This window comes from Haemaphysalis longicornis, unplaced genomic scaffold, assembly GCF_048455015.1.
Source record: "Haemaphysalis longicornis isolate Haplotype H1 unplaced genomic scaffold, Haemaphysalis longicornis Haplotype H1 scaffold_9, whole genome shotgun sequence".
Classification (NCBI taxonomy): Eukaryota; Metazoa; Arthropoda; class Arachnida; order Ixodida; family Ixodidae; genus Haemaphysalis; species Haemaphysalis longicornis.
The window spans coordinates 113946611-113960257 of record NW_027526460.1 but is presented as its reverse complement, the minus strand read 5'-3'; the positions used below and the strand labels follow the sequence as shown (position 1 = coordinate 113960257).

Sequence of the window (13647 nt, the reverse complement as noted above, 5' to 3'; positions counted from 1 at the left end):
ATCGGTGAAAGATTTCTTTGAGAATCTTTAGGAACACCCATTCTTTTTCCGGAATGCAGAATCACCTCGAAAGTGTTGGTTTTCAACTACTTTTAAACTACTTTTTAAATGTTCTTAAAGGCTGCACATATCAGCAAAAAAAGCACTTCGATATGTGAACGGGTACCGAGAAAATCACAAATTTGTGAAAACACAACTTCGCCCTTTTCCTCGGTTACGAGCGCAATTTCGAAAAACCTGCCCTTGTGAGCCCCTACTCTATGACGTCAATGTACTCGCGAAATTTCGAGTTTCTAGACCTACCGGTCTTGGCTGGGCGTTGATGACTGAGTCAGTCGATCAGTCGGGTACCTCTCTTTATACGTATACATAGCTTGCACTGACGTCAGGGAAAGGAACTCTGGGATATGCGTCCGCCATTACCGTGAACCGCTCGCTCTCACGCACTCGTTGCTAGCCTCGCAAGCGGTGTTGGCATCATGGTCATGTGCGCTATATTTGGTTGTTCCAACCGCAGTGACACCCGCGGGAGAAAAAAACCAACAAACGGCCACTTCTATTCAGTACCGAAGGTCGTGGAGAATCAGTGCGAGCGCACGAAAGCGTTGAGCACGAAGCGGCGTGGCTTATGGCTAGCGCGCATTAACCGCACCAACTTCGACACCGAGAACCGCAACCTGCGAGTCTGCGGCGCACACTTCATTACAGGTAAACAATTGTTTTCGACTTTAACAGCGTGATACCGGCGATATAATGAAAGGTTAACTTTGTAACGTTGCTCATTTTGCGTTCTTTAGGAAAGCCAGCTAAACTGTTCGACGAGACGAACCCTGACTGGGCCCCGTCGCTTCTGCTCGGCTACAGCGCCAAGAACACGGACCCCTCACGACACCGACGTCTCGAAAAACGACGCGCCGAAAAGCGCCAAGCGGACGCCGAAAAGCGGGAAGCCGAAGCCCAGACACGGCGTGCCGAGGCCGACGCCGTAGCGACAGGGATCCAGCCGTGTTCCGATCAGCCCATCTCGCCGCACGAGACTGGAGAAACCTACGCCGACGAGAGTGATACAGGCAAGTTAAAACTGCTTCGGCAAGTGAAGTTCGGGACCGTTCCCGACATAATGACGAATGAATGCCTTGCAAACGTGTTGTGCAAGTTCAACGTATCTGTGGATAGCCGAAATGATGGCGCCACTTTTAAATATCTGGCTTTTTTTTTTTTTCGTACAGGTGTTGCAGTGCAGACAGAGATGACCATGGAGGACATTCAACTGCTGGAGCAACAGTGCACCTCACTGAATGAGCGCCTCTATGCCGCCCGTATCGAGAAGGAAGAGCTCGAATTCTCAGAAAATTCACTCAGGAGTTGTGAAAGAAAGGTCACGTTTTACACAGGGATGGCCAACTTTGCTGTTCTCTTAGCCGTCTTTAAATTTCTGGAGAGTGCTGTACCCCACAGCATCAACAACAGGCTGTCGAAATTCCAGGAATTCATCCTGTTTATGATGAAAATCAAAGTGAACCTTTTCAATGCCGACCTTGCGTTCCGCTTCAATATTTCTGAAGCAACGGTATCAAGGATTTTTGACAAGTGGCTGCACGTTGCATATTGTCGGCTTAAATCCCAGATAACCTGGCCAGGGCGTGAGGAACTGCAGCGTACCATGCCACAAGCTTTCTTTGATTCGTTTGGGACTAAAGTCGCCGTAATTATCGACTGCTTCGAAATAAAGATTGAAAGGCCGTCGTCTCTGCTTTCTAGAAGTGAAACATGGTCAACGTATAAAGGGAGCAACACTGCAAAGTTTCTTATTGCAATTGCACCACAGGGTGTAGTAACATACATTTCAGAAGGCTGGGGGGGCCGTGTCAGCGATAAGCACATCACAGAGCATTGTGGCTTATTGGACAACTTGGTTCCTGGTGATGTTGTCCTCGCAGATAGGGGGTTCAACATAGAGGACAGTGTTGGCTTTTATTGTGCACGCCTCCATCTCCCAGCGTACACAAAAGGGAAAAAGCAGCTGTCCCCTGAAGACGTGGAAAGAACAAGGAAGCTTGCGAATGTTAGGATCCATGTGGAGCGCGTTATTGGCCTGATCAGAAATAAGTTCGTGTTCTTGAAGTCTACTGTGCCTATTAACTATGTTGCTTGTCGCGAGGGGGATGAACTGACTGCGCTTGACAAGATTGTGACAGTGTGTTGTGCACTTGGCAACTTGTGTCCCCCAATAGTTGCAGCACTAAAGAACCGGAGTGAGGAAAATGAGGACTGACACAAAGTTCCATCTGCAGCTGCAGGTACCACTGGCCTGTTACCGTGGTTGCACACAATGTGCGATACTTGCTTTCAGTTTGTCGTAGCATGTGGACGCAGTTATGGCAGACAATGTACAGAAACTGCTGTTCAGACCGACATGAGCATGCAAGTTGTAGAGACATTGGAGCACTGCTGTGTAGTGGAAAACGAATGACTGTATGCATTACAAAAAGTAAAAGAGCAGCTTGAGGTGTCTGAAGTCGCATTAAAAGTTCAGAGGAAAACGTACGGCTGTACACTGGGTTGATAAACTTTGCTGTTTTATTTGCTGTGTTCAAGGCACTAGCAAGCACTGTTTCACACAACGCAAGTAATAAGCTCACTAGATCCCAAGAATTTATTTATGATGAAGCTCAAGTTAAACCTGAAAATGCTGACCTCTTGCTTCGCTTCAACATTTCAGAAAAGGGAAAAAACAACTTTCAGCAGATGAGGTGCAAGGCACAAGAAAGCTTGCAAGTGTAAGAATTCATGTAGAAAAAGTAATTGAACTCATTAGACATAAGCTCATTCTTCTGAATTCTCTCATTCTGGTTGATTATGTTGCATTCAGGGAAGATGATGTGGTCACACCAGTTGACAAAACTGTTTGTAGTGTACTGTCGCACTTGTGTCCTCCAACCGTTGCTGCACTCAAAGGTGTGTCTGAAGAGCAGGCATCAGTCAGAGTAGAAGAGTCATTGTGAATTCTTTTCCATCATGTCTCAATAAAGCAATTTCACAATCTGCTGTTGCCGTTGGTCGTCATTTCTCGACACAATCTGCTGTTGCCGTTGATCGTCATTTCTCGACGTGACACTGGACCAATTTCAAACACGGGCCAATGCTGTTGCAGCTTCAAGACGCTCTTCACGTGTACAACTTTACGCAGAGGTGTCGTCACGGGCTGTTTGGTCTTTATGTCCTTTGCACTCGGGACAATACCACTGTGCAGTTTTTGGTGCCCGCTTCAGTGAAACGCAAGAAAAGTGAAACCATTTGTAGCAGCAGTATTGGTTGTCGCACGCAACCATCTTTCCAGTTTCTGGTCCTTGACAAAAGCAAAAAACATCCTTGGAAGAGTTTACCACTGGCCCAGCACTTTGCCTAGTGAAATATCTGCTGAACAGCTCGGGAAGGATTGCATGGATGAAAAAATCTCTCGCAGCAGCCAGAATGTCCTCACAAAAGTGCTCATCCTTCCATACTCTCTCGACATGCAACACATTAGGTGTTCACACAACAAAGTCACACCATTGCACATTGCATACAGCCATTTGCGTCTGCACCTGGTAGAAATAATCATGTTGCCGGCGTAAGTGTACTGCGCCATTGACAGTTTCTAGACAGGAACCCGCGCCAACCATCTCGGTTATATCCTTCACTTCCCTCATCGAGAATGGGCACTTCAGTTCGAGCACACCCTTTCCGCAGCAAGTGCAACAAACAAGACCATCTGGTGTTGCTCCAACAAAAGGGTGCTGCGTACTGATGTGCAGTCCCGACTTTGTGCACTTGAATGCGTCGTGCTTTCCAGCTTCGCTGGCTTCATATGCTCTAAAGGCATGGCGCTCATTTTCCAATCCCCATGTGATGGGAGGAGTTTTCAATGCTTGTTTCTCAGGATAGCACACTAACTTCAGCAGTGATACACCAGGGTTATCAATGCTTGTGTGGCACACCTTTTTCATTACAGAAGCAGTGACCCTACCAGCACGGTACGTAAACCAGCTCGGCGAGCTGCTTTGCTGTCTTGTCATGGCTTCAATAGCCTTTGCGCTACCTTCACTAACAGTTAGTGACGGCATGACATCATTGGCCTTCTCAACTAAAACATCCAAGTCATATGCCAACATTTCCTCCGCGTACAGTTTCCTCAAATGAGCATCATGCGTTGGTACAGGATTTTCGAAGTGTCCGTCATAGCCAGGTAACAGTGAAAAAATTGAAGGCACCACACCAGCTGCCTGAATTGAGCTGTAAAGCTGAGAAAGCTCGTCTGCAGAAGGGGGTGGGACAGGAGCTCGCTCCTTCACTGGTCCTGCTTCTGTTGAAGTGGCGATGCTGTCAAGCTTGTGCTTTTTGCTTCTGGATGACGTGAAGTCGATGTCCCTAAGTCGCTTAAACTGAACCTTCTCAACATAAGCGGGCAGCCACAAATTGTCCTTCTGCGTGCAACTCGTTGACTTCATGATCTTGACGCCTGTCTCGACTGCGAACAAGTAGGCTCCAACATGGGAGCAGGCTTCTCCGGCTCCGGCCATACAAGTGCAATGTGCAGCCACAACAGTACCATTCTTGTGGCACAGAATCCACACTTGCAGAGGTCGTTGTCCCAGTCTCTGCGAGTGGTTCACCTGCGAAGGCAACAAAAATACCGGTGTTACTGACATGTTGTTACACTTAGCATGGGCATATCATCGTGGACACGAAAAGCATACGCAGGCCTTTTTTGCAAGGGTTGGGGTGTACAGAACTTGTTTTAAACAGCTCACAAGTAATGTTACCCATAGTGTGCGAATTAAAAACGAGGACCCATAAAGCCCGTCGGTTACGTTTCCTTTTTTTTCCTCGCGCTGAGCGGGCAGCTGACGCACTCGCTCGCGTACAGCCAACCGAATGGTGCGTTTGAGCTGCGCCGCACACAAGGCTGTTAGCTCAGGACGGCGTACGGACGTTTTTTTCGCGAAATCGTAGAGAGATTAACAAAGCTTACAATCACGAAATGGATTCATAGTGCTCACCTCGCCAAGCACGATGACTTTGTCGTCCTGCAGTTGCTTCGCCGAAAGGTGCTTTACCCAGCCGCTGGTGAAATAGTTGTGCGATTCCAACGCTTTGTACGCTTTCATCTGTTCGAGCGTAACGAAGCTCGCAGAAAACACAAGATATGTCACTATGTCACCGTGTGTGACCTCGGGGAAGCCACTCAGATCGGAACATGTGTCCACTCCGGGCCGCAGCTCGTACGGGTCATTGCCATCACACAGCTAACTTTTTCCTCGTAACGGAGACGCACACTCCCGATGAGCCCCGAGTAATATCCAGCGTTCATAGGTTCATGTCGTGCCATCGCATGCAGAAGTCAGTGAGTAGCGTTAGAATGCCACCACGAATTCGGACGCAACACTTGCAAGACACACGCACCGAACGACAACCGATTCACAAACATGGCCGCCGGGCCAACGACCGGGCGGGCGTGACGTCATGTGCAAGCTATGTATAGATAAGCGTTCGGAACGTGGAACCGCTGGCGCTTGCCATACATCTCCTTTTATTTAGAACGAAGAAAACTGTAGGTACATTTGAAGCAAAACGTACGTAATTGACCGGCAGCGATCGCGTTCATTTAATTAGGAACGCTCGTTGGGTCGGATTTACAATAGTAAGCGAAATAATCTGGCAGTGCAACGCCGGCACGTGCGGGAGTAAGAGCAGGCACAAAAAAAACCTCCGTCGCATGCCCCCGCGCGAGGGACACGAGTAAATGCAGAGCATTGGGGGTGGTCACGTGGAGTAGGTTGTGGTAGTTGTAGTTGTTGTTGTCGTAGGGGTTGGGTTGCGAGACGAGAGAGAGAGAGAGAGAGAGAGAGAGAGAGAGAGAGAGAGAGAGAGAGAGAGAGAGAGAGAGAGAGAGAGAGAGAGACTTAAGTACGTAACGTGTTATTTATTGCCATCGTTTGCACCCCACCCTCTCTGCGGGGCAATCGGTTGGGTGTTTATTATTATTCTTTTCTTTCTTTTCTTTAAGCAGAACAGAGCGCAGGAGTAGAATGGAGTGAGCCGCGCCGATACCCGCTTTATATTCGTAGCGCACGCAGTAGAGGGAGAGGACGTAGCACCTGCTGCTGCAACGCCTCTTTCAGCGCCGGAGCACGCGCATGCGCGCCCGCACCTGTTGTTGAGAGCGAGGAGGAGCGGGGGAGGGGCGCACGTGGTGGCTGGCTGCGGACGCCGATCGCCAACGGACGGGTGACATTGTGAGTTAAAGAAATGCTCTACATTTAAAACAGAACTCCCGCTGGCGCAGTTTCAGGCAGGGGTCGCCCGAGCACCGCGAAGGCGGGAAATTTGATTAGTATTGGGTGGTAGCAGTCAGCCGATAACGGCGCTACAGCCCATTATGGCGAAACACTGTTCTGCCCATCCGACAGATTTCACATTGAGTGGAATGGCTTTATTTTTTTTTTTCCTTTTTTCGCAGCCCCCCGCGGCTAAAGGCGGCTTCCCGATATTCCTGTGCTGCGTGGTCTGCCTGTGCTGCGTGCTGATCATCGCAACCTTGCTGGGTGTATTGGCATTCCTGGTGTATCCCATCATCGCCGACGCCTACTTCTTTCCCACCGAGCTCTGGGAGTACAAGGACTTCGCCGTCGTCTGCGACGCCCCGCTCTGCGCAGGCGTGGCCAAGTGAGCTCTTGGTGTGAGATCGCACGATGGCCGATGACCGAAGGAAGGAACATGCGAGCGAAGGCGGGAATATACAAACATACGAATGAAACCAATTGCAGTTCTCGCCCAGTGGGGATGAAAATGGGCTCACGAGCATTAGTACGTTGTTTGTTAGATCAAACCTTGTTAGCAGCTGCGGCGGACACTGTTAAGCGGGACCGAGTGTACGAGGGCTAGTAGGAGCTTGAATGCGCAATATACACTTTAGGCCTGCTTTAAGTAGAAAAGAAGTGAAAAATTATCCATGTTTTCTATTGAAGTTTATTATAAGTGTTCGTTTGGAAGGCGTGGCAACTGAACAGATGTGAAGGAGCCCGTGCCCTTGATATCTCAGTCTCCTTTGGCGAGCTATGAGCTGGGTGACAATAGCAACCGATTCCCCAAGGTTTGTTGTGGCGTCAAGGCGTTTTTTTTCGAGCGGGTGGGGGGACGGAGGGTCAAGGCAATAGGTTGATTCTGTCGTCAGCTTCGAAATCTTTGGAAGTGTAATAGATTGCATGATTCCGAGTACTACGAAACAAAAGAGTTTTTATTCGCTTCGAGGACTTCCTGGAGCAAATATTACATTTGTGATGTAGGCACGGATGCCTTTCGCTTTGTTTTCGCGAAACTTCAAACTGCTATACGAATTGGAAACATGCTGCAAAAAAAAAAGAAGAAAATGAGGGCTTTGTTTTTAGTGCATACGTGTTCTTTCCTGACTAGTCTGAGCGCCAACCACGTATCTCCCGGTCAGAGCTCTTGGATGAAGCCAGTTGTCAAATTCCGCCTCAAAATTGGGCCCGCACCAGAACTCTCCTTCTTCCCCCCCCCCCCCCCCCCCAAAAAAAAAAAAAAAAAAAACTTAGGGGGGGAAGAACGTGACCACCGCACGTAAGATGCAAAAAAAAACTAATCCTTTAATTTTACAATTTACCGATAAACTTACTGTAAAGGTGCATCCTTGTTAATTTTTTGTACTTTCGGAAGGTATTCATTGCTTTATTAACTCCGGATTTTGTGTTGCGATTGTTTCTACGCCTCCGCAACTGCCTCGAGCAATTGGCGTTTGTGTGGGCACTCTGGCTCAACATAGGTCCGACTTGAAGTACTAAATTTGCAGTTGTCGTTCGGCCTACACCGCACTCTGTGCCGAGACTACTCCCGTAGCTGATCAAGTGGCTTGAAATAAACCTTTCAAGCTTGAGTAATCCCGTAGAAGCGAATTTGTTGCGCTTATTTCACCGCCTGAACACCGCAGCTGACGCGCAGCAGACGACAATGCTCAAGCGACTGCGCATCTCCGACCACATGGTCTCATTTTTGTTACCACTCCTGCTTAGAATATAATAAAACACTTGCATGTTTGAACACATTGGGCTCCTTAGGCAAGACAAATTTTCGTTAGCACCCAAAAGCCATTTTTCGCCCAGGTCGTCGACCGGCGAAGCACGTTGTATATTTTATTTGGTGACCGACAGACGACGCCACTGTACGGCAAAATACAAACAGTGGACCAACCGTAGGGTCCCTTTTCGATACATGTGGCTTATGGGGAGTTTCGAAATTCCTATATAGAGTAAATCTGTTTCGGGGTATCCAAACACAAAATAATCGTTATATTAACGTAGATAAAGATAATTTGTCGAAGCAAAGAAAAGAGCTGAAAAAAAAATAAGAAATCAGCTCAACATATCCAAAATATATATCTCGTGCACCACCTTCACAGGAGGACTCACAAAGACACAACCCCATAAACAAATAGAGAGACAATACAAGGGGGAAATAGCACAAACCTTGTTGTGCCCGGATCTGCTGAAAAAATGCATAATTGGCGAATATAATACCTTTATTCTCATAATGGTGTAAATGTATAATGACCCCGTTGGAACTAGCGGGCCACATTAGCCTGGGAAGTGACTTCGCGTGCTCATTCCGTTCCTGGTGTGGTCGGGTAAGGAAACACGGTGTCCAATGCCAAGGCAGGGTCACGTCCAAAAAGGGCGAAAGAAAGGAAAGCAGCCGGCAGTGCCGAGGTGCGATGAATTGCGCGCGAAAGTAATGTAAGGGAGAGGAACGTCCAAGTCATTATGGTAGGTGGACACGTACATAGCGCGCATGTCCGTGTCTTGTCAAAACGTTCAGTAAGCCCTTTGGTCTGCGAATGATAGGTCGGGGTGAGATTGGGCCTAGTGCGGTAGGAGCGAAGGCGGTCGTCGATTACCTGGGGTAAGAAGAACCGACCCCGGTCCGTGATCAGCTGACGAGGAGCACCGTGATGCAGAATGAAGGCGTGTAATAAAAGTTACCCGTGGCTTAGCTCGGCTATGCCAGTATATACGTTGCGCGATCTAAGGTTCAGCTGGTTATTCTTAGGTTTCCTGGTCTTCTAGGATTATCCGATTATTATGCTTACCGCTGCTAAAACGATTTCTAATCCGATCCAAACCAATCCAATCAAATACAATCTAATCCAATTCAGTCCAGTCCAGTCTAGACCAGTCACTGCTCTTCGCGCATGCGTAGCACGGCTCTCCAGGAGCCACGCGAAACGGCTATCAAGCGGCTCCGGCGCAGCGTCAGACTTGGCTACTGCGCAACGGAGGTTCACAGCAGATCACGAGCCGGCGCCAGTGCGTCTGCCGCGACTATGACGTCACTCCTCTTGAATGCGCAGACTGGGTAGTGGGCAGACCCAATGCTCTGCACACCCGTACTCCAATTCGGTTGGTTTTCCAATCCAATACAATACAATCCAATTTAATCCAATCCAAATTCAGTTTAATCCAATCCAAATGCAATTCAATCCAATCTAATCCTATCCATTTCAATGCTCCTCGCGCTTGTGTAGCACTACCCTTCAAGGTACATGCGAAACTGCTGAACCTCGGCCAGTGTAGCTTACGCTACAAAATTGGCGACGTCCGTGGCGCAGCTGGTAGGGAGGCACGTCTGATGGCGTTACGTGGGCTTTAATTCTTGGCGACGGCTATCCGCCTGTTCCCAGAGTGGGATGAGGAGAAAGGACCGAGAAAGTAGAATCAAACACGCAATAGTGGTTCAGGAGGAACGTCAACCGGCTGAAGAGGGCCTGCTGGAAGTGAGCGAGGTGTTTTACGGCATTCGCAGAGCTCACAAGCCGCGACGTACTGTCGCGCAGACCGGTAATGCCGGGCGAGTTAAGGCGTCGACCTACATGGTCGTAGGTGCAAGTCACGCCAAGATGTCTTGCAGTCGGCACGTCATGCAGCTTGAGGAGGATGTCAGAACGAAGGTGCTTTGGCATGGCGAGATAAAAGTCAGGCCCATCCGCCCAGAAGTTTCGGAGAAATAAGACGCCACCACACAGTCAGTATAAAGGTGTTCATAGATGCATCTGACGGCTTCGAGATAAGACGCTCTATGACCTGTCGGAGCCATGGGTCGAGTCGTTGGTTGGCGCCCATGTCGTGCAAGTCAGACAGGGCGAATGCGCAGGTGTATTCGTCATTGTAGAATTTCTGGAATAAAACGTTAAAACCAAGAAATCCAAAGTTTCTATCCTGTACAGCGGTCTTACACACTATGAAGACAAAATTGATAAAAAAAAAACACTGGCGCCAATCCATGCCTTGAAACTGATTGGAAAGCTTTAAACGACACCCACAACAATTGCCTATGTGAATGCACTTGAATTCACACACGTGGCTCTACAAAGAGTGAAACCAGAGATTCTGCCTGCCGTTACCTGGGATTCGCGGGTCGGCGTCCCGAACGCAGCAGCAGCGTCGGCCACGGGTGATTTAGAGCGGCGGACGCCGCCGCTGTAGCCCGGCCGTGAGTCGGGAGGGAGAAAAAAACTACGCCCACCTCCCCTCGCGGGAACCCTGTGTGATGCGACGCTGAGGGGGGTTCAAGCGCAGCGGACAGCAACCGTCGACCGAAAGGCCGCCGGAGAGCGGCACACCGGTTATATGCGCAGCGCGCCCGAAGGAGAGGAGACCGCGGAAGAGAGAATACTGCACATGCGCCGGCGCCAGTGCATCTGCGGCCGCTATGACGCAACACAATCCACTTTTTTCCAATCCAATCCAATCAAATCCAAGCCAAGCCAAGCCAAGCCAATCCATTTGAATCCAATCCAACGCCCCTCGCGAGAGAGGGGCATCGGAGAGGAGAGGGGGTGAGCGGCGGAGAGCGCAGCTCGCGCGGCGACGAGAGTGGTGGAGGGGCGGACGACAACAATGCCGACAACACTGCATAGACAAGGCGAGTGAATGAGATGCAGTCGCACCTAAAACGGAGAGGAGTGTCTTTCGGAGGGCGAGACAGCGGAACCTAGCCATCCTGATGTGCTAGCTTGGGGCTACACCACCGCGCGACACAAGTGCGGACACCTAACAATTCGGCATGTGAGCTTCATGATTCCCATTTATACCGATTGAAACTAGTTAGTTTAGAAAATTTGAGAAGTGCGAGAAAGCTGAGGGAACTTTTAGACGCGACAGTGATGGCATCTCTTGTCGGCGGCTTGTTCCTTCCTGCGTGCGTCCGTCATCGTCGACGTCGGTGTCTGCACTCTCCTCCGCCCACCCCCTCTCCTCTCCGATAGCGAACACTCTCTCGCGAGGGGCATTGGATTGAATTCGATTCGATTGGATTGGATTGGATTGGCTTGGCTTGGCTTGGCTTGGATTGGATTGGATTAAAGTGGATTGTGTTGCGTCATAGCTGCGGCAGACGCACTGCCACCGGCGTGTGCCCAGGTGAGAGCGAACGCTCTCTCTCAACATCTGCGGGTGTGCGGCCACGGCCTCCGCGATCGGCTGCCGGCGGCGCGCTGAGCAACGGCGCGCCGCCGGCAGCCGATCGCGGAGGCCGTGGTGCGGCCCAGCGCGTTCTAACTGCGCCGGTGGGCGGTGCTGCGCGCGGTGGGCGGTGCTGCGCGCGGTGCTGCGCATGTGCAGTACTCTCTGAATTGATTGCTTGTAGGGTTTAACGCGCCGACGCAACGCAGGCGATGAGGCGCGCCGTAGTGGAGGGCTCCGGATTAATTTCTACCACCGGGGGATCTTTAACGTGCGCCGAAATCTCGCACACACGGGCGTTTTTGCTTTTCGCCTCCATCAGAAAAGCCGGCGCCGCGGCCGGGAATCGAACCCGCGACCTCGTGCTCAGCAGCGCAACGCCTTAGTGCAGTGTTCTCTCTCTCCGCGGTCTCCTCTCCTTCGGGCGCGCTGCGCATATAACCGGTGTGCCGCTCTCCGGCGGCCTTTCGGTCGACGGTTGCTCTCCGCTTGCGCTTGAACCCACCTCAGCGTCGCACCACACCAGGGTTGCCGCGAGGGGAAGTGGGCGTAATTTTTTTAATATTCCTATTGCTCAGAGCCTGTTGCTACTTTCGCCTTTTGTAATGCCTCTTCAAAAAATAACCAACTTGGTTATTACCAATGCAGAAAACTGAGTCACTTTCGTGGCAAGTAGTGCGCAAAATGTAGTGTTTCTCTAGCGGCGAGATATCTGTATGGGGTTTTTAAATTTTCTTTTCCCGCCAAAAAAAACAATCCTTAACGTATGTTTCCCGTATAGCCGCTTAATTGCGTCGGGTGTGGGTTGCCCTGGTGGTGCTGTCGAACAAGTTAATCAAGCCGTGCGAAGGCACCGCGCAATGAACGCGAGGCTGCGCCAAAACCGACCCAAAACAGCCGCCGCTGAAGCAGACGACAAAGTTGTACCGTGGACGCCGCCACTAACGAGCCGGCACTCCCTCTAGAAGAACGCTGTGTAAATTCGCGGCGCCATCTCTAGTGTGCTGCGTGAGTGAAACCCTACGCCCCTCCTCGCTCCCCCGCCGCGCCTCCGACGCGTTAAGATTGTGTTGCGCGCGCCACGAAAGAAACGTTGGCTGGTAGAGCTAGAAACCTTTTGCTTTAAAAATACGAAATTATCAACTGAAACAAACGACCATGTACCTCGCAGTCCTTATAAGGCCCAATATTTGCGCAAAAATGTGTAATTGACAAAGTAAACACATTTAAATATTGCAAACGTTTAGAGACTATTTTTTCATGACAATAACAAGAAGACATATAAAAATAAAAATACACAATAGAAATACCGCATGTAAACCTGTCTATCTCATACACTGGACTTTCACCACCAATATAAATGTGAACAACCCCGTAGGCGCAAACGGGAACACGATTAAAAATTTGGAAGAGCGCCCAGTGTACATATATAACGCCATTTATCATCACAGAAAAGGGTACGTGCCCCCGTTGACAGATTTATATAATACAATTGCGTCGGGAATATTGGTAGAAAAAAACGTAAAAAAGTAAAGCAGCCATCAAGCGCGGAATGCCAGTACATTTTGCTCTCCTTCAAAAGTAGCCACACCTTGCATTTGGCCAATGGGTATATTGCTGGCGCCCTATACTAAAACACACGTTTGTTCCCTTCGAATGGCACGAACTCGTCAGAATGCCTAAAACTTGTAGGAAAGAACCATCCGCGCCACACAGCAATGCCCTTGGATGCTTATGAAGAAATATGGTCTTAAAGGGGCCCTGAAAGGCATTTTGAGCACACTAAATGAACTAGTGCAACCGTTAGATTGGGTCGTCAACGTCCTCTGTGCCAAGTATTACTCTTTTACGCGCAGCGGAAAGCTCACACTTTTGTTGCAAAGTTTGTCGTTTTTTTCTCACCCTTTCCTTCGTGTTTTTGGACGCCGCCATCTTCACATGTCTACATCATCGATTCCCAGATGTTCGTCATGAGCTAGACATCCTGCTTTTGGGCGGCTTTTTCACGCACTTCCGGCAAAGAGATGAGTCGTCTGCTCAGCGTCGGCTCGCCGGCTGATCTGCCAGCGGAGTGCCGGAGTGCTTGGGCATTTTACGACAAACGAAACAAGTGTAAAACAAACGCTTAACC

General features: G+C 49.7%; 2 protein-coding genes across 2 annotated transcripts in view; both read left to right on the top strand.

Annotated features, from left to right (window-relative positions):
* Nucleotides 1-380: 380 nt before the first annotated feature.
* LOC144151917 (uncharacterized) lies at nt 381-3032 on the top strand. Its single transcript, XM_077683087.1, has 3 exons — nt 381-708; nt 798-1070; nt 1230-3032. The coding sequence occupies exons 1-3, from the start codon at nt 480-482 to the stop codon at nt 2273-2275; spliced, it is 1548 nt and encodes a 515-aa protein (XP_077539213.1). The 5' UTR covers nt 381-479; the 3' UTR covers nt 2276-3032.
* A 2327-nt stretch (nt 3033-5359) lies between these two features.
* Nucleotides 5360-13647, top strand: part of LOC144153367 (glutathione hydrolase 1 proenzyme-like) — a 76754-nt gene continuing 68466 nt past the window's right edge. The window contains exons 1-2 of the mRNA XM_077685019.1: nt 5360-5386; nt 6503-6708. Coding sequence (XP_077541145.1) covers nt 5360-5386; nt 6503-6708 — 233 coding nt within the window. The remainder of the gene's footprint in view (nt 5387-6502; nt 6709-13647) is intronic.

Excerpts from the sequence above, each read along its gene's own strand:
- LOC144151917 (XM_077683087.1), top strand. The coding sequence starts at position 480 with ATGGTCATGTGCGCTATATTTGGTTGTTCCAACCGCAGTGACACCCGC. Across the intron at positions 709-797 it reads CGGCGCACACTTCATTACAG|GAAAGCCAGCTAAACTGTTC; the intron begins GTAAACAATTGT and ends TGCGTTCTTTAG. Across the intron at positions 1,071-1,229 it reads CGCCGACGAGAGTGATACAG|GTGTTGCAGTGCAGACAGAG; the intron begins GCAAGTTAAAAC and ends TTTTTCGTACAG.